This window comes from Trichoplusia ni, unplaced genomic scaffold, assembly GCF_003590095.1.
Source record: "Trichoplusia ni isolate ovarian cell line Hi5 unplaced genomic scaffold, tn1 tig00003826, whole genome shotgun sequence".
NCBI lineage: Eukaryota > Metazoa > Arthropoda > Insecta > Lepidoptera > Noctuidae > Trichoplusia > Trichoplusia ni.
In genome coordinates, this window is record NW_020800457.1 from 1 (window position 1) to 18,929 (window position 18,929).

The 18,929-nt window shown below is 35.6% G+C and overlaps 2 protein-coding genes across 2 annotated transcripts; one reads left to right on the forward strand and one right to left on the reverse strand.

Annotated features, from left to right (window-relative positions):
- Positions 1-182: 182 nt before the first annotated feature.
- Positions 183-2,087, reverse strand: LOC113508110. Its single transcript, XM_026891083.1, has one exon. The coding sequence runs from the start codon at positions 2,063-2,065 to the stop codon at positions 278-280; it is 1,788 nt and encodes a 595-aa protein (XP_026746884.1). The 5' UTR covers positions 2,066-2,087; the 3' UTR covers positions 183-277.
- Positions 2,088-8,419: 6,332 nt separating this feature from the next.
- On the forward strand, positions 8,420-10,545 carry LOC113508111. Its single transcript, XM_026891084.1, has 2 exons — positions 8,420-8,538; positions 9,209-10,545. Exon 2 carries the CDS (start codon positions 9,442-9,444, stop codon positions 10,381-10,383), a length of 942 nt encoding a protein of 313 aa, XP_026746885.1. The 5' UTR covers positions 8,420-8,538; positions 9,209-9,441; the 3' UTR covers positions 10,384-10,545.
- The last annotated feature ends 8,384 nt before the right edge of the window (positions 10,546-18,929 follow it).

The following is an 18,929-nucleotide window of genomic DNA, read 5'->3' on the forward strand; positions in this document are numbered from 1 at the left end:
GTTATGAGGATTCCCGAATTTCGGTTTTTAAAAAAAACAAAGAAATAAAACTTAGATGAATATTGAAGGACACTTTAATTACTTTAGGACTCGGTAAATAGGGCAAGTGTCACGCGCGGATGATGGAATCGAACTGTCGCAAAAGAGCGTCTTATTATTATGAACTATCAAAAGTGTGACAAGGGATATAGAAAGAGCCGTTGGGCACTATCATATACATTACATATATATAACAGCCCCCAGGGTTTTGACTAAACTTATCCTTAAAAGGTTAAGTTTATGCAAGGGATTTACGGATTTTAGGTGCGGAAATGTCGGAAGAACTAGCAGCAACTTCTGTAAGCTCTTCAGCTTTTTCCGTATTACATTTGAAAGCTTGTCTATTTAAGAGGCGATGACAAATGCCCGATTTTATAAACTTACAAAATAGTACAAGAATATATATTACAATAATAACAGATATAATTATTGTTACATAGGAATAATATTCACCATATAAAACAATATGTGGTTTTTCAATTAATTTGTCAAGGTTATTGACAATGCGGCTGGTTTCCAAATTTCGTCGTGACGTTATAGAATCAAGGTTAATATTAGTAAGATTTAAAACGGGAATTTGAGGCTTAAGTTTCGATAATGTTTCTGAATTACAACAAGAGTCATTTACTAGATTAAAGTTAATTTTAATTGTTTGGACTTTAATTGTTTTGTAATATTTGGGTATTAACCTTGAGTCTTTATAAAAGGCTATACAATACGGAGGTAAGTTTATCATGCCTGTGCCTGATATGATAACTTCAGTATTGGAAGCTTTACAGTCTATGGACAATTTGGAAGGGTTTGTAATAACATATAACCATGTATTGTTAGACAACGTTTGCCAAATATCTAGTTGGCCTTGAATGAATTGGGTCTTACAATTACTAGGCACAGATTTTAATGCTTTTGAGATTATATCCGATTCGCAGATCGGAGTCCTGGCACACGAGTAAGTATCTAGGTTGTCACATATATAGTACTGGTTATTTATTGTCTTACAGCTACTTAGATTATCTAATTTACTATAATATGATCTATCTCTGTTAATAGCTAGATATTTAGTAGAGGGAATGATCATAGTATAAGTATCATGGGTTACAGAAACTGGATAAGGTATGTTATGATATAAATCATAGCTCCTGGAATTTACTAAAGGTATTTTTAAGGCAAATACAACTTTGTTATTATTATAATAACTCGCAATTTCTGAAACATTCATTAAAGTGTGTATATTTTCTAAAATTAAACTTAAAGGAAATTGATGATTATCAGCTAAAAACCTATAATTATTAACAAGCTCTGTAAATAGCTGTTTTGGACTTATAATAGAAGGATACAAAATATTTAATTTACTAAACATAATAGCGTTTACAGTGTCTTCTAGTTTAAAAGATAAAGTTAGGAGACTACTTTCTAATAAATTTAACATTCCATTGAATTTAGTTTTTAATATTAATTTATCAGCTAACAAGGTCAAGTTCTTTTGGAATAAAGCTATGTCATCAATAGCATCATTTAATCTCTGCTCGTTGACACTAATTTTATTTACTGAGTCTTCTATTGAAGAGAGTGTTGAAGTAGTTACTAATATATTTTGTTTGACTAATTCGGATAATTTAGATTGATCTTTCTCTATTAATTGAATAGCGTTACTATAATTTATTGCGTCGTCTTCGTTCATAGTACCAAATAGATTTTTGAATAGGGTGCCAATACCCCCAAACCAGGCTGAACGTTTAGACCTTGATTCAATTAAGTGAGAAATAGAATCGTAATCTCGAATAATGTCGTTGTATCTTATTGATAACGGCTGGTGCAAATTAAGACACTCGATATCGGTATACAGAGCAGTCTGCTTACATAGGAACTTAGAAGTGCCTATCACACCGTTAAGATTCTTAATATGCGGTTGAATAAATGAAATATCTATTGGAATTAGTACGCTAAGGAAACCGTCTATCATTTTTAATGACCCAATGGGGTCAAAATATATGCCGGAAGCATTCGTGGAACTTGTGATGAACATTGCTTTTGCGGAAGACAGAGAACTGTAAAGGAATAATTAAGAGTTAAACTAAGACTAACTAAACTTAAATATTACGTTAAGTTAAAACAAGCTTAAAGTGATTATGACACGGTGTCACGGCGATGAGCTAATTTTATTTCATCAAAATGATGGGACACGTGTCGTCTATTTATTAATAGCGTTACACTATTTCTACCATTAACCTTAATAATTTTATAAGGGCCTTTCCAGACCGGAGATAGAGCCTTACGCATACGGAGGTGATTTTTAAGGTACACATAGTCACCAGCATGGTAACTTACAGGTCTTGTGCGGGCATCGTAATAGGCTTTGGAAGACTCTTTCGACTTCTTTATAAATTCGACGGCTTTATCACGCGTGCATTTAAGGCGATGTTGAAGCATCTTAATATAGTCCGGATACGAGGCATTCGTGTTAGGTTCATATATGGAATTAGGAAGGATTGGTTTATGACCGAAAATCAACTCGTAGGGAGTGAAATTTGTTGTTGAATGTATAGATGTATTATAGGCGAGCATAGCAGTATATACATATTTTGGCCAATTGTCTTGGTTTTCAGATATGTAAGATTTAAGGTACTCTTTTAAGGTGGAATGGCTTCTTTCCAGAGCGCCTTGTGTCTGTGGATGGTATGGAGATGACCACAGCTGTTTAATCTTTAGAAATTTGCAGGTTTCTTTAAATAGCTCTGCTGTAAAATTTGTGCTTTGATCAGTAAGGATAGTTTTTGGTATGCCAAACAAAGAAATAAAGTGAATCAGGCAGTCGCTGGTTTCTTCGGCGGTAGTACTTCGAATTGGATATGCTATTGAATATTTAGTTAGGTCGTCCTGAAGTGTTAGAATATATTTAATTTTGGCTGTGCCGGATTCAGGAAGAGGACCAACTATATCAAGAGACATTCTTTCAAAGGGGGCAGTGGAGGTGCTAGTTATCTGCATGGGTGCACGGTTAATTTTCCTAAGAGCTTTGTTGGTCTGACAAGAATTACACTTTTTTACATAATCTTCTATTTCCGTCCTCATATTCTTCCAAAAATACTGCTCTCGAATTTTATTAAACATTCTATTTGCACCAAGGTGCCCAGCGACAGGAATATCATGATTCTCACGGAGAATTTTCTGAACTTCAGAAGGACTAGGATAATATATTTTATTGCGATACACTTGAATTTGAATTGATGTATTGTGAAAGAGGTGAGCTAGCATATTATAAATTTTAATATATGTATGTTTATCAAATGGATTTTTGAAGTCAGTAATACTTATTTTATGAATAGCCTCGTTAAGAGACATTAGGTGATTACGTAGATTCTTTAAGGATTCGAAGATATCACTATAGGTACAATTGTCAAAGTGGTGTACTTTAATAAATAGGAAATAGTAGGTTTTATCAGCGACCAATAATGGTTTATAGGAATGTAGGGTTCTCTCTGAATTCATAAACGACTCGGAATCTGGCGAATTTGATAAGATTTCTTGGACGTAGGGAATAGATTCGTCTAGATCAAGCGATGTAGGTATTACTAAGACGTTATTCTGAGTTTTTAGTAGGCTATCGTTGAACTCGGAAATCACTGTGTCATACGTTACAGTCCGAGGAACTTTCAGGAATTTTGAGTAAGTATCAGGTGAATTTAAAGGCAGAGACTGCGTTCCGGGAACTTGGTTAGCGGAAGGCTGTAATTCATTTTCCCTTTCTATGTTTGGATTTTCGTTTAAAACTTCTGGAGAGGGACTCAGGATTTCGTCAGGAATTAGAGGATCTGGTAAATTCATAGGACTTGGAATATTTAAAGGACTGAAGTCACCTACTTCTGCATTGAAAGGGCTAATGTCTAATGGACCTAAATCTATAAGCTCAGTATCAGGATCTGCAGGATATGCAGGGTTGACAGGATAACGAGAAAGAGCATCAGCTGCTGAATTTAGCTTACCTTTTCGGTAGACTATTTCGTATTCAAATTCTTGAAGTTGGAGACGCCAACGTTGCAATTTACTGCTCGGGTCAGTGTGGTTGAAAAGCCATTTTAAAGGACGATGGTCAGTTATGATCATAAATTTACGACCAAACAGGTACGGTCTAAAGGTTTTGCAGCCCCATACTATAGCCAATAATTCCTTTTCAGTTGTGCTATAGTTGATTTCGCATTTGTTCAAGGTTCTAGACGCATAGGCTACGGGATGGTCTTTGCCAACTGGCCCTTGAGACAGGATAGCAGAGATTGCATAGTTACTTGCATCACAAGTAAGGTTAAAGGATTTTGTGAAATCGGGATAAATAAGGACTGGAGCGCTAGTCAGCTTATCTTTAAGCGTTTCAAAAGCTAACTGTTGTTCATTTGTCCAAACAAATGATACATTTTTCTTAAGAAGAGAGGAGAGTGGCTTCGATAATTTTGAAAATTCAGGGATAAAACGTCTGTAGTAAGATATAAGACCTAAAAATGATTTTATATCTTTCGGACACTTTGGAACTGGGAATTCTTGAACAGATTTAACTTTATTTGGATCAGGTTTTAGGCCATTTTCTGTTATAATGTGTCCTAGATAGCCGACTTCTTTTCTTAAGAATTCACATTTATCTGGTTGCAATTTCAAGTTAAAACTACGAAGTTTTTGAAAAACTGCTGTCAAATTTTGAATATGACTATTTAAATCATGTGAATAAACGACAATATCGTCTAGATAAACAAAACATCTTTCGCCTTGAAGGCCTGTTAAGACATTATTCATTAGACGTTGGAAGGTCGCTGGCGCGTTTTTTAAACCAAAGGGCATTCGAGTGAATTCGAAATGTCCTTGGGGAACACTGAACGCGGTTTTACAAGCGTCTTGTGGAGACATTTTTATTTGGTGAAATCCGGAAGCAAGGTCTAGAGTAGAGAAGTATTTAGAGTTACCTAATTGATCTAATATTTCAACAATGTTAGGAATAGGATAGATTTCACCAATTGTGATGTCATTTAACTTTCTATAGTCAATGACTATACGCCACTTCTTTTCACCAGAAGCGTCGATCTTTTTGGGAACAATCCATATTGGAGAAGACCACGGAGATAAGGAAGGTTTAATAATATTCTGACCTATCATTTTCTTTATTTGGGAGTTGACTTCTTGCTTATGTATTTCCGGGAAGCGATAAGATTTAACGTTAATGGGCTGATCAGAAGATGTGCGGATTTCATGTTGAATACTGTCAGTTGAGCTAAGTGGATCATTAGGTAAGTGAAATATATCGGAATAATTCGAGCACACGTCATAGAGGGCTTCGCTTTCTTCTGTATTTAGATGTGAAACGCGGAGAAGGTTAAGGACTTCGTTAGTTCTGTCGAGAACTGTTTGGTAAGTATTATGTACTTGACAAGTTTCATAGTTGATCGGGTGTAAGGTAAGTTGCAGATTAGAGTTTAGAGAGACAGGGTCTTCAGAAGTATTAAGAACTGTTAGGTTAATTCGATTGTTCCTTTTGACTTTAGCTAAGCAATTCGCAATAAATAACGTATCACTTATATGTTGGTCAAGAATGAGACCTTCTTTTAATTCAGGGTTACTTACTGAACATTCTACAGTGATTTCAGAACGAGGTGGTATTTGATAAATTGGGTCTGTGAAATTTAGTTTAATTTTATTTATTCCTAGGTTAAGAATATGACGATTGTAATCAATAGAACACTGATAATGGGTAAGTAAATTATTTCCTATGATACCATCGTAGGGGAAATCAATTGGTTCTACTACGTGAAATGGGTAAGATATAGATTCTTTGCCGAATATAAGGTTCATATCGAAATTACCAAGGGTAAGTACAGCATTTTCTTTACTATCTATGCCTTTTAATTTAATTATGTTTTCATTGAGTTTCAGGTCGGAGTATGATTGAATAGAGGTCTTTTGGAGAAGGCAGATCGAAGATCCAGTGTCTACGAGTAAAATAAGTGGTTTCTCAGAAACGGATGTTTGAATGCAGACATGAGGTAAGGATATATTTCGATTATACGATATTTCATATATTTTATTTTCTTCCAGGAAATTGTCAGTAAAGCAGTTTTGGGCTTTTACTTGGGGCTGGTTACCCGTGAGATTCTTGGATTTAGGAGAATGGACACTTGCTTGGGGCTGGTTACCCGTGTGGTCCTTGGATTTAGTAGAATGGACACTTGCTTGGGGCTGGTTACCCGTGTGGTCCTTGGATTTAGGAGAATGGACACTTGCTTGGGGCTGGTTACCCGTGTGGTCCTTGGATTTAGTAGAATGGACACTTGCTTGGGGCTGGTTACCCGTGTGGTCCTTGGATTTAGAAGAATGGACACTCGCTTGGGGCTGGTTACCCGTGTGGTCCTTGGATTTAGTAGAATGGACACTTGCTTGGGGCTGGTTACCCGTGTGGTCCTTGGATTTAGGTAAATTGGTGCCGTTGACATGGAAGGATTTTGTGAGAGGTCGTATTTTGGGCCTCACGAGGCACCTCCGTGAGCCCACTATTCGTTTAAATCGTGGGTTTCGTCATATTGGGTATCATTTGTGCTCGTGGATGGTTGTGGTTCCGGATTATAATAGTCATCTTCACTGGTTACACAATTAACACGAGCAGGTTTATAGTTCTCCTGATAAGGTTGCTTTTGATATTTGGGAGATGGATTAGCCTTGAACCGATTATTGTTGTACTCGCGTTTTCTACATGTTTCAATGGTATGACCTTGATTTTTACAATACCTACAGAATAGATTTTTATTATCTCGGTCATATTGTTTAGCCATTTGCGGCTTAGAATTGACATCATGGTTTGAAGGACGAGAAGGATATTGTGGTTTAAATGCAATACGATGTAATGTTGAACTTTGAGGATTACGCTTATTATACGAATTTAGGATCTTCTCCTCTGAGACGGCAAAATTGATTGCATCGTTGAGAGTGGATGGGTTTCTACTGCGGACTAGATTAGAAATTTCGGGCTTAAGGCCAATTAAAAACGTGTGGAGTGCTAAGTCTTCCATAGCCGCTATACGACCAACTAATTCGCTTTTCTTTTTATTGGATAATGTTACTTCTGTTAAGAGCTTCGAAAGGCAAGTTTCGAGGCGTAATGCGAATTGGTTAACCGGTTCATTTAGTTGTTGGCATTCCCGTAATTCAGTCATAAGATGGGCATAGTGTTTTCTTTCACCGAACTGTGTCTTAAGGAAACTATTTAATTGGTCCCAAGAGTCGAATTCTTTAATGGAGCAAGCTACTTCGGCTTTGCCTTCTAATTGTGATAATATATATTTAAATAATATTGGTTTTTGGGTATCAGAAGCTAAATCAATTGCGTTGTCACAATTAGTTAGAAATGAATTCAATTTTTCACGTGTGCCATCGAATGTTTTTATAAATTTAAATAGAGTTCCAATTTGAATATTTTCATTTTTTTCTAGTTTAAGAGACATTTTATTAAACAAATTTTATAACGCGTCCACTAAAGATGTAGTTCGGTGTAATAGGCGGCAACTGTAATGTGAGGTTTAGATAAGAGCGAGTGCGGTATCGAATGTCTTGATAGTGATAATTCCGAGTAATGGTTAACAATAACAGTGAGACATTTAGAATATAAAGTTTGCAAACAAAAAATAAATTAGAATTAGTAACGCGCACAAGAAAATAAACCTTTATGTTTAGTTCACTGGGTTTACGCACTTTCACGCACTTGTTTTCGAATTGTTAGAGATGAGTTGCACTTTCGCTGGGAAATATAATGTTTTCAAGACTTACAGGAACACGTAGAAAATGTACTGGAACATGACCATTTCTTTGGTCTGTTGAAGTTGAAGAGGCTTTCCCTCTCAGGAATCAGGCACGAAACAGGAACACAATCACAATACCCACGGGAAAAGTTATTCAGATTTTAGGATGTCCGAAAATAGATATGAATATTGAATTATTATTATTTTATTTGAGTTCGAGTTAATTTTGGCACTTCGACACTTTTATGCTTTAAAATAGTTTAGAATACGAGTCCAGAAGGAGACGTCCCAGGGATACCTTCACCATCGGTATCCCACCGCTGCCACCAAATTGTTATGAGGATTCCCGAATTTCGGTTTTTAAAAAAAACAAAGAAATAAAACTTAGATGAATATTGAAGGACACTTTAATTACTTTAGGACTCGGTAAATAGGGCAAGTGTCACGCGCGGATGATGGAATCGAACTGTCGCAAAAAGAGCGTCTTATTATTATGAACTATCAAAAGTGTTGACAAGGGATATAGAAAGAGCCGTTGGGCACTATCATATACATTACATATATATAACAGCACGCACACTTTAACAAAATCTCGACCCGTTTCTCAGTGCGCCAGTCGGGGCTATCACTGTACGAGGTTCGCGCGCGCATCACGGCTTTTCGGCACTTGTCTTAATAATTCATCGATTCCAGAGCTGTCTCTGTTCAGATTACCTATTGAACAGGAAAGGTAAGCTAGTCACTTATTCTAGCATAATATAATTTGTACCTACTTGATGATGAGATACCTACTTACTTATTTTTTGTTTGTGTTAGTTATCTATCAGGATCACATAAGAAGTAGGTAGGTAGGCCTAATTTCCTACTAGAATGTATTAAGTAGGTACTTTTGAGCTGGCAATTGATTTGCCGCTATTGTTTTGTTTACGTTTAGTTATGGTTATGTCGATTTCTCAGTATTGTAGGTAGGTATAGTAACTAAGTACCTACCTACGTACAGTTATAAAATCGTAATTCTTAATAAGTAATTGGTCTATCGTTTTATGTGGTTAACTAAAGGTAAACAATCTTGGTATGTCTTTTTATATTAAAGAGGTCGTATAAAATACATACAAAGATTATTTAAATAGCTAACATCGATTTAGATAAATACCTGATTGTAGACATTTTGACATACAATTTCTTGCAACTTTTAGATAAAGATACATGCCAAGATTGTTTACATTTAGTTAATTATCTAAAAAGCAAAGTTAGAATCATAACAACAAATTCGATTATAGTCTAAGAGACAGTCGTTAGATTTTTTAATGTTGTTTTTATTTCTTTTAATCATAATATTTCAGTCACTTTATTCATTTTGTATTATAGATCTAATGTATTAAATGTGCTTTTTATTTCAGACGCCTTCAGTGGCTGCGCCTAATATTTAACTAAAAGTGACAACCCTAAGACAGTAGGCAATTATATCGCGGATTGGGAAGAAGATGGCCTACTTCCCCGTTCTTTATACTATGCTGGTACCGTACGGTCGCATTCGATATTTGCACATTGCGCGTTTGACTAAAATTCCAGTAATCCTCAAACTTTCTTGCGTATTGTCGATCAATTTTGCGCAATTAATTTATTATAAGTCATGAATTCTTACAAGTGTGGCGCCTGTGACGAATCGCTTTCTGATGGGGCTCACTGCACAATCTGTAATCAAGAACTGCACTTCCACTGTGCTGGAATAACAGAGGCTGGTTATCGAAAATTGGGTGATAGAAGGCTTACTTGGCGTTGTAGCAAGTGTAAAATAAGTAATGCTTCTCAGCCACCGTCGTCACCAAGGATTGAGCCAGAATCACTTAACCTAAAGGAAATAAGAGCTATCGCTCAAAAACTAGCTCCACTGGAAACCTTGAGACACGAGATAACTGAGCTACGTTCGGAGTTTGCAGATTTAAAATCGTCACTGAGCGAAACGAATACGGAGATAAAGGAGTTCAATGGGAAAATCAAGGAAATCGAAGCGCGTCTACTACAAGTGGAGAAGGTCGTAGAACAAGTGGATCTCATTCATGCTCGCTTAGATAAACTTGAGGAAGGAAATAATACTAAGGAGCAGTGGACTAGAATGAATAACATAGAAATAAAGGGTTTGCCTCAAAATAATCACGAGAACTTGTTCGACATAATTGGTAAAATTGGCGCTAAAATAAGTTATCCAGTGTCTAAAGCTCAGATCAACTTTATTACTAGGGTGCCAAGCCGTGAGAAGGATCATACAAAGCCTATTATAGTGTGTTTCTTGAACCTCAACGTGAAAGAGGGCTTCATTGCTGCGGCCAGACTAACTGTCAAAACTGCTCCCTTAACTACGGGACAAAGCGATCTTCCAGGGAATCAACGGATTTTTATCAACGATCACCTGACATTACATAATAAAGCCTTGCTATCTAAAACCAAGAAGATGGCCGCAGAAATGGATTTTCGCTATGTCTGGGTCAAGCACAGCAAAATACACGCGAGAAAGACCGAGATATCTCCTACGATAGTGCTAAAAAACGAGAAAGACCTCATCAAAATAAAATAAACCTGTTTACATTTCGATCAAACCCTGTAAAAAAAGTATTAATGTTGTTACTTAATTGTACAAAATCAGTCAACAAAAATAAGTTTGAGAATCATGTGTTGTTGTGTGCTACGTGCGTATTCCATCAATCACTGTGTCATCTAATTGTGCACCTCATAACCATTAGTAAAAATATTGTTGTGCAGTCATTTACTCTCATGCCAATTTAGATCTTATAGTCAACTACACAAAGTACGAATTTACACGATTAGCCTGTTTGGTTATGTCGTTTCGCGCTTGCATCGCTTCTTTTATTCCTTATCTATACTCATTAGTGGTACCTGTTTCGAACTTGACTATTCACAGACACAGCGCTTTACTGGGCTCTCAATATTTTTATAAGTTTTTGCTAGCTACCCACGGTGCGTCTCGTTATTTGTACTATTTCTTAATTTATACAATGAAATCGACACTTATTTATTTTCTTAATAATGTTATTATTATGGTCGTTGCAAAGTTTATAAAATGATTAGTATATATTACCAAAACGTGCGTGGTCTGAGAACAAAAACGAATTACTTGTACCGTAACGTTAGCATGAATTCCGACGATGTTGTTATATTTACGGAGACTTGGTTGGTGAATAGTATTAATAATAGTGAGTTATTTGATGGCCGATATCTTGTGTGGAGGCGGGATCGGGACTATCAACGAACAGCGCAATCTCGGGGTGGTGGAGTTTTGATCGCAGTGCGGAACGACTTGACTGTTATGGAACGTTGTGATTGGTGTACCACCGCTGAGGATTTATGGGTTACCATTGCTCTGAAGAGGCCTAGACCAGCAGTAAGTTCCAACATACATATTTGTAGCCTATATTTATGTAAAGAAAATGCTGGTAACTCATACACAGTTCAGTTACAAAACTTCCATCATAACCTTAACCGCCTGGTTACTACCCACCCTTTAGATACGTTTATCATAACTGGGGACTTTAACTTTGGTAGTGAAGTGGAATGGCGTAATTCTAACTATAGCTCAAAATTATATCCTACTAACATATCCTCTCAATACATTATTGATTTCTTCGACAATATAAATACATGTATCTTGTCGCAGTTTAATAGTAAGCGTAACGTCAACGGTCGATTATTAGACCTCGTTTTCTCAAATGGTGCAGTAACGGTACACGAGTGTTTTGACCCTTTAGCTTTGCCGGTTGACATGCACCACAAGCCATTAATAATTGAAGCAGATTTCCTTGAAGTTCATAAACTCATTGAGAAGCATGGTGTTCAATATATATTTCAACGTGGCGATTATCCTGCAATTATATCTGCACTTGACCTTATAGACTGGAATGTGTTGTTGTCAGCTGGCTCATTGGACCAAGCTCTCGATCTTTTCTATAGTAAGTTATACGAGCTCAGAGATATGCACATCCCCGTTAAATCAAAGAAAAAAGTTACCCATCCTCCCTGGTACACCAGTGCTCTAATAAAAATATTAAAAGAAAAGCAGAGGTGTCATCGCAAGTACAAAAATTACGGCAATTTATCAGACTACCACTCTTTTTCCCTTTTACGTAGCCGAGCTAAGCATCTAGAGCAGGAATGTTATGACGCTTATATGGAAAAAATTGAATCCTCCATAACCAGTAACCCTAGAGTTTTCTGGGCATATGTTAAGAGTAAGAGGGGTTCTGACTCGTTACCCAGTGTGTTGCATTATTTGAATAAATTTGCAGACACCGGCAAGGGTATCGCTGAACTCTTTGCTTCCTTTTTTCAGTCTACTTTCCAAGAACCTGACTCAGTTTTTGATCAACAGGATATATATGTTGTAGCCAGCGAGTGGACTGTATTTATTGGGTGGTCCGTTGGTCCAATGGGTTCGGACCGGGCACTGGCGGGATACAAAGAAGCAGGGGTTCAACGCAGTAAAAGATAATTGTGCAGTACTTACATAGTTCTTTATTCTCCCCAGTATTTCTAGGCTTCCTAGTCTTCCTAGTCTTCCAAGGTTCCTTTCCGGATGCTCACTGGATGTGGAATGCCTAACCGCCGGTAGGGCCCTCTATTTATAGTGACTGCCGACCAATCACGGGGGCGCGTATTTGGCGCCAGCCAATCATGGCGTGCCGCGTTCCCGCGCCGGCCGGCAAGAAACCCTTCCAGAGGCTTATCCCGGCAGTTAGGCGTCCCTTACAAATGTTCTAGACCTTTTTACCCTATTTAACCCTATCCTAATGCCTTTATTTACATAAAATAATGTCTTAAAATAAAGATAATTGCAAAAACCCGCACCTTAATCATGACAACAACATGGTGCTGCCCCCTGTGACAGAATCGGCAACTAAAAAGTGAATTTTATGTAGGTACTTTTAAAACTAATCTACGTGCGTCGCCACCTACCGAGAGTTAGTTACAACAAATTCTAAATAATTGCGGGTACTTATGAAACAACTCCTATCAATAATTGTTTCTAAATAAAACCTTTTTCTAGGTTTTTCAGGGTTAAATAGTATATGGACAACACTTTGGTAACTAAATCTTAGTTCTTAACCATAGTCTAAGTCCCTAGCACAACATCATATAGCCTTAAACATTTGTAAACAAACCTTAACATAACATAAACAATGTTTCAATATATACCTACGTACACCTATAACTGATTGCAAACGTAAACAAACTCATTAACTTTAAGAAACTTGAAACGTTAATCAAACAAAAACTATAACATACTTAATTTAGGTGTACGTAGTTGTCATCGTCGCTAACATATGTAGATAGCCATTTCAGTAGTTCGGTGAACCTTTGTACGGTAAATGTGTGCCCGTCTACAGTACTAACGCTGCTGAAGGGTCTTGACCTCCTGTTTTTATAATAAAATCGCAAAGCTTAGTTAATCCCATTTGCATTTTATTCGAGCGGTCCTTAAGAGAAGGCACTGTTCCTAAGATATGGAAATCAGCATTCATTACGCCAATATTCAAAAAAGGGGATAAATCGAATATTGAGAACTACCGACCCATTTCCAAATTAAGCTTATTCTCCAAAATCCTTGAGCGGGTGGTCTATTTACAGGTTTACTCTGCATTTAAATGCCAATTCGGCGATGAGCAGCATGGTTTTCTTAGAGGAAGGTCAACTACCTCTAATTTAATATTATCCAATGAAATTATAACAGCCGGGATGGAAGGGCGATGTCAAGTTGACGTAATATTTACTGACTATAGCAAATGTTTCGATCGCGTAGATCACCGGCTACTTTTACGAAAGTTAGTATCGTCCGGAATACATGGTGATCTATTCCGCTGGTTTTCTTCTTACATAGACAATCGAACACAAGCTGTAGTCTTGCGTGGGTATACTTCTAAGTGGAACTTAGTTCCTTCAGGCGTACCCCAAGGATCAATATTGGGGCCGTTACTGTTCACAATATTTATTTCAGACATAAAAAAGTTCTTTAAAAACTCTAACATTTTACTATAAGCTGATGATATGAAGGTCCTCAAGTTGGTACGGACATTATCTGATGCAACTTCAAAAAGACCTAGATAGTTTTGTTTTATACTGCAAAACTAACAAATTGCAATTAAATGTAGCTAAATGTTGTCACATTATATTCAGTCGTCAAAAATCTCCTATTGGGAGAGTCTAGTCCGGGATACTTTCTGGAGGGTCATAAAATTATCAAAGTGAACAGTATTCGAGATCTGGGTGTAACACACGATAGTAAGCTTGTTTTTGACGACCATATAGAATCCATTGTAAATAAGGCCTCAAAAGCCTTGGGTTTTATTATTAGATCATTTTCCAGCTTCCGTTCTTTGAAACCAATCAAGGTTCTTTATTGTTCCTTCGTACTGTTAGGCGGCACACCCTTTGTGTCTTTTTAAAAAAAGTACGAGTACACACACACACTTTTTATTAGTTCAACAATTAGGCAGTCACATACACTTAGAATTTACAACGAATTGCCAATATATGGTCTCGCGACAGCGTCCAGAATCTAACTGACTTACATGAATTACAATATGGAATAAAGTAAATTAAATATGAGTAAATTGCATCATCGCGTTACATTTCAGCCGAATAAACCGTGAGAAAGTGAATAATGCTTGTACAACAATTGCTGCATAGAATGGTGGGATATAACAGCTCCCCCTTTTAAACGAAGCATTATCCTTGAGATAAGCGAAGTTAATTAAAAGATTTGTAAATATAAGCAAATATTTGAATAATATAATTGAAATATTGAAGAATAAGAAATTAGTAAACAATGTAAAATGTGTGTTTTTGCACAACTAAAACATAGAGTCAATATAAAAGTATGCTAAATAAGTAACATAAAATGATTAAAATAAGGAAATTATTAACTAATAATTATTTAAGTTCCTATTAGATGGGAACTTACGAGTATGTATAACAGCTGTTATTTGATAGAGCTCTATGGCCTCCACAGATTCAGGAGAAGACACTTCTGTCATTTCAATTGAATTTGAAAACTTAGATTTAGTTTCTGTATTGTTATAGCAATGATTAAATATTTGAACACAGCATCCTGAACGAGAAGTACTCTTAAAATAATTATAGACTTTATAAAATATGTAGATAAATAGCGATGCAATCAGAATATAAGTAAACGTAGAATAGTAAGTTCCGTATTTAATAAAATGCGATTCTTTCTCTAAATTATTAAGTTGGCTTTCTAAATTATCCATTTCACGACTTGCGTGTTTTAATGAGTCTAAGTTTATATTACTTAAGTGGATCGGTTCTAATGATAACAAACTTTTATTAAATACGTCCTTTTTACAACAATCATCAGCTGTTATATCAAAGCTTATATCTAGAGGCGACTTCACCATAAAAGAATAAGACATAGTTGGATTTAATTGAATAGTTTTAGAATAACCAATACAATTCGTCGACAGTTTGACAATACCTGTACCTATTAGGGAATAATCATTAATGTCGTCATTACATCTTATAGTTAATTTCGTTGACCTTGACTGTACATAAATCCATCGATTATTTTGTAGCTTTTGCCAAATATCGATTTCGCCATATAATATTTTCGAGTTACAGTCTGGAGGCATCGAAAGTGTGACCTCGGTCAGTAACTTCGATTCGGAATTTGGGTTACTTAATGTTGAATATACAGTAGTTAATTCGCAAATAGAATAGTTATGATTAATTTGTTTACATTTATCAAGAGTGTCCAGCATAACGTAATGTAACCTGTCGTCACTTAAAGCGATATAAGTATTAGTAGGAATAATTAACGCAAATGTCTTCGATAAATCGTCATGAGGAATAGGTAGAGGTAGGATTTTATAAACAATGAATTTATCAGGAGTAACTAATGGAATTTGCAACACAAATACAATTTTGTTATTAAAATAGTAAGAACTAAGTTTAGAAATGTCATTAAGCGAATGAATGTTTTTCTATGCTTAACGCGATTGGGAAGTCTTGTCGCTTATTAATATAATTATTATATTTAGATAACTCGTTAAAGAGCCTTAAAGGACTAATTACGCTAGGATGTAGTATATTAATTTAAGAAAATAAAATAGAATTTAACGTAGTATCTAGTAAGTTAGAAATAGTTAGTAAAGATCCTTCGATTATATTAAGAAGGTTATTTAGTTTAGAGGTGTAGAAAAGTATATCATCATTTTTAGTAATTTGGGAAAATATTTTATTAATGTTATTAATTTGATTATTGAGCCTAATCTCGTTTCTATTTAGATTGTCAATAGTTTTATTAAAATTATTTATAGTCGATTTAACCACATGAATATTGTCCCTCAAAAGGTGGAACATTTCTGTCTCGCTCTTCTTGCAAGATTCGATACCAGCATCATATTTTCGGGCATCGTCAGCATCTAGTGTGCCGAAAAAGAACTTTAGGATTTCGCCTCCAAATGCTAGAGACCTTTTAGTTTTATTTGATTTTTTAGCAATAATATGTGATAGTGACTCTAATTTAACGTAGTTTGACATAATTAAGATTTCAATAGGGTTAGAAATATCCTTACAAGAATTTACGTCTTCAGATTGAATTTTCTTACAAAGGTCGATAGAATTGGTTAAAACTTTTTCTATATTCTTAAGATACGGTTCAAGCGAGATAATATCTATATGGGTTACAATTTTCCAATTATCATTATAAAGATTAATATTAGAAATAGGCTCGAAATAAATTCCTGGACTATGATAAATTGGTAGAATATTCAACTCGACGAGGCTAAGCCTGAGATGACTCGAGGCAGCTTAAAATTCTGAAATAGAATATAAATAGATTAAGATATAGCTGGTTTTATTTCGTTTACGTGGTATTTAATATTTTTGCGACCTACTTGAAGAGTGACGTTGTGCTTGTTATGCACCTTTATAATTTTGTATGGGCCCTTCCAAATGGGCGATAATGCTTTACGCAACCTATGATGGTGTTTTAGATACACCATATCTCCGTTCTTATAAGTAATTTCGCGAGAATGAGCATCATAATATTGTTTAGATTTTTCTTTACTACTTATGATGTTTTCTATAGCTTTTTCGCGACTGAAACGCATCCTATATTGCAAGGCACGGATATATTCATTATAAGTAGTGTTATTAGAAGTTTCGTACAAGGAACTAGGAATAGTAGGCTTATAACCAAATAATAATTCATGAGGCGTAAAGTTAGTAGTGCAATGAGGTGTGGTGTTATAGGTTAACATAGCGGTCAATAAAAAGCAATGCCAGTCGTTTTGGTTTTCGTTAACAAATGATTTTAAATATTCCTTTAAAGTAGCATGAGAGCGTTCAAGGGCTCCGTTAGTTTGCGGATAATAAGGTGTGGTAAAGAGGGCTTTTACCTTTAAAATTTCTGTTAATTGTTTAAATAAATCCGACCTAAAACAAGTGCCAAGGTCGGTTAGGATAGTTTTAGGAAAACCGAAGAGAGACATAAAATGAATAAGATCTCGAGCTATCTCTTCACTTGTGGAAGTGACCAAGGGATAAGCACTTGTGAATTTAGTGAGGTCATCTTGTAAAGTTAAAATAAATTAAAAATTTTGAGAGCCTGATTCGGGTAAAGGACCTACGATATCAAGGGCTAATCTTTCGAAAGGTTTAGTAGAAGTTGAAGTTATCTCCATTGGAGCTTTATTAGATTTACGCAAAGGTTTGTTAATTTGGCAAAGTTTAAATTTTTGGACATAACCTTCGATGTCGGATCGCATTCCCTTCCAGTAATAACTGGCTTTAATGCGTTTATACATTCTTTGTGACCCGAGATGACCAGCAATAGCTGAGTCATGATTTTCTTTTAATATTTTTGGGACTTCCGCAGGAGTTGGGTAAATTAACTGATTTTTATATATATGTATTTTAATGTTAGTATTGTGGAAGACATAACAAATTTTAATATATGCTAGTTTAGAAAATGGGTCTGAAAAATCTGGTAAAGCTACATCAGTAATATTCTGAGACTCGATTAATAGATTTCTAAGTTTAATTAAAATATTGTAAATATCTCTAAACTGAGTTTGTTCATAATGATGAACTTTACAAAACAAAAAGTAGTAATTTTTATTATTATTTGTGACTGTTTTTATAGTAAAAGGTTCGCGTTCGGAATTTAGTAAATCTTCAACATTATCTAGTTGAGATAAAAGTTCTTTACAATGTGGTATAGATTCATCAAAGTCTAACGATACTGGGCACGCGATATTATTAAATTTCGACAAATGTAGACCTTGAGTACATTCCTCAATTATAGTATTTGAGGTAGGAAGTTGGTTTGTGAATTGGTCTTTAAAATATTTTTCATAAGAGGAATTATTTAAATTATTTATTATATATAGCGGTGACGGGACACCGGGATAATGCGTCAGCATTAGAATTTAGACGACCTTGTTTGTAGACAATTTCGTAATCATATTCCTCGAGTTTGAAACGCCAGCGAATTAATCTACTACCTGGGTCTTTGACATTGAATAACCACACAAGAGGTCGGTGGTCGGTAACAATTTTAAATTTATTCCCGTATAAATAAGGGCGAAAAGTTTTTCGCTTAATCAATCAATCGGCTTATCTTTGCCTATGAGACCTTGAGATAGAACCGCGCCTATAGCGTAATTACTTGCGTCTGTTGTTACAACAAAAGGTTGAGAGAAATCTGGATATTGAAGAAGCGGGGCGGTTACTAGTTTATCTTTTAGTATATCGAAAGCGTCCTGTTGTTCCTGAGACCATTTAAAAATAGCTTCCTTCTTTAAAAGGCAGGTAAGAGGTTTCGTAATTTTGGAGAAATTTTCTATAAATCGGCAATAGTAGCCTATGAGGCCTAGAAACGACTTTATATCTTTAGGATTTTTGGGAATAGGAAATTCGGCGACAGCCTTGACTTTTTCGGGATTTGGAGAGACACCTTTATCGGTGATTATATGACCAAGGTAAGTGACCTCGTGTCTTAAAAACTCGCATTTATCAGGCTGGAGCTTAAGATTAAATTCGCGGAATTTATCAAAGACTAATTGTAGTTTTAAGATATGGTCTTGAAGA

Excerpts from the sequence above, each read along its gene's own strand:
- LOC113508110 (XM_026891083.1), bottom strand. The coding sequence starts at position 2,065 with ATGTTCATCACAAGTTCCACGAATGCTTCCGGCATATATTTTGACCCC.
- LOC113508111 (XM_026891084.1), top strand. The coding sequence starts at position 9,442 with ATGAATTCTTACAAGTGTGGCGCCTGTGACGAATCGCTTTCTGATGGG.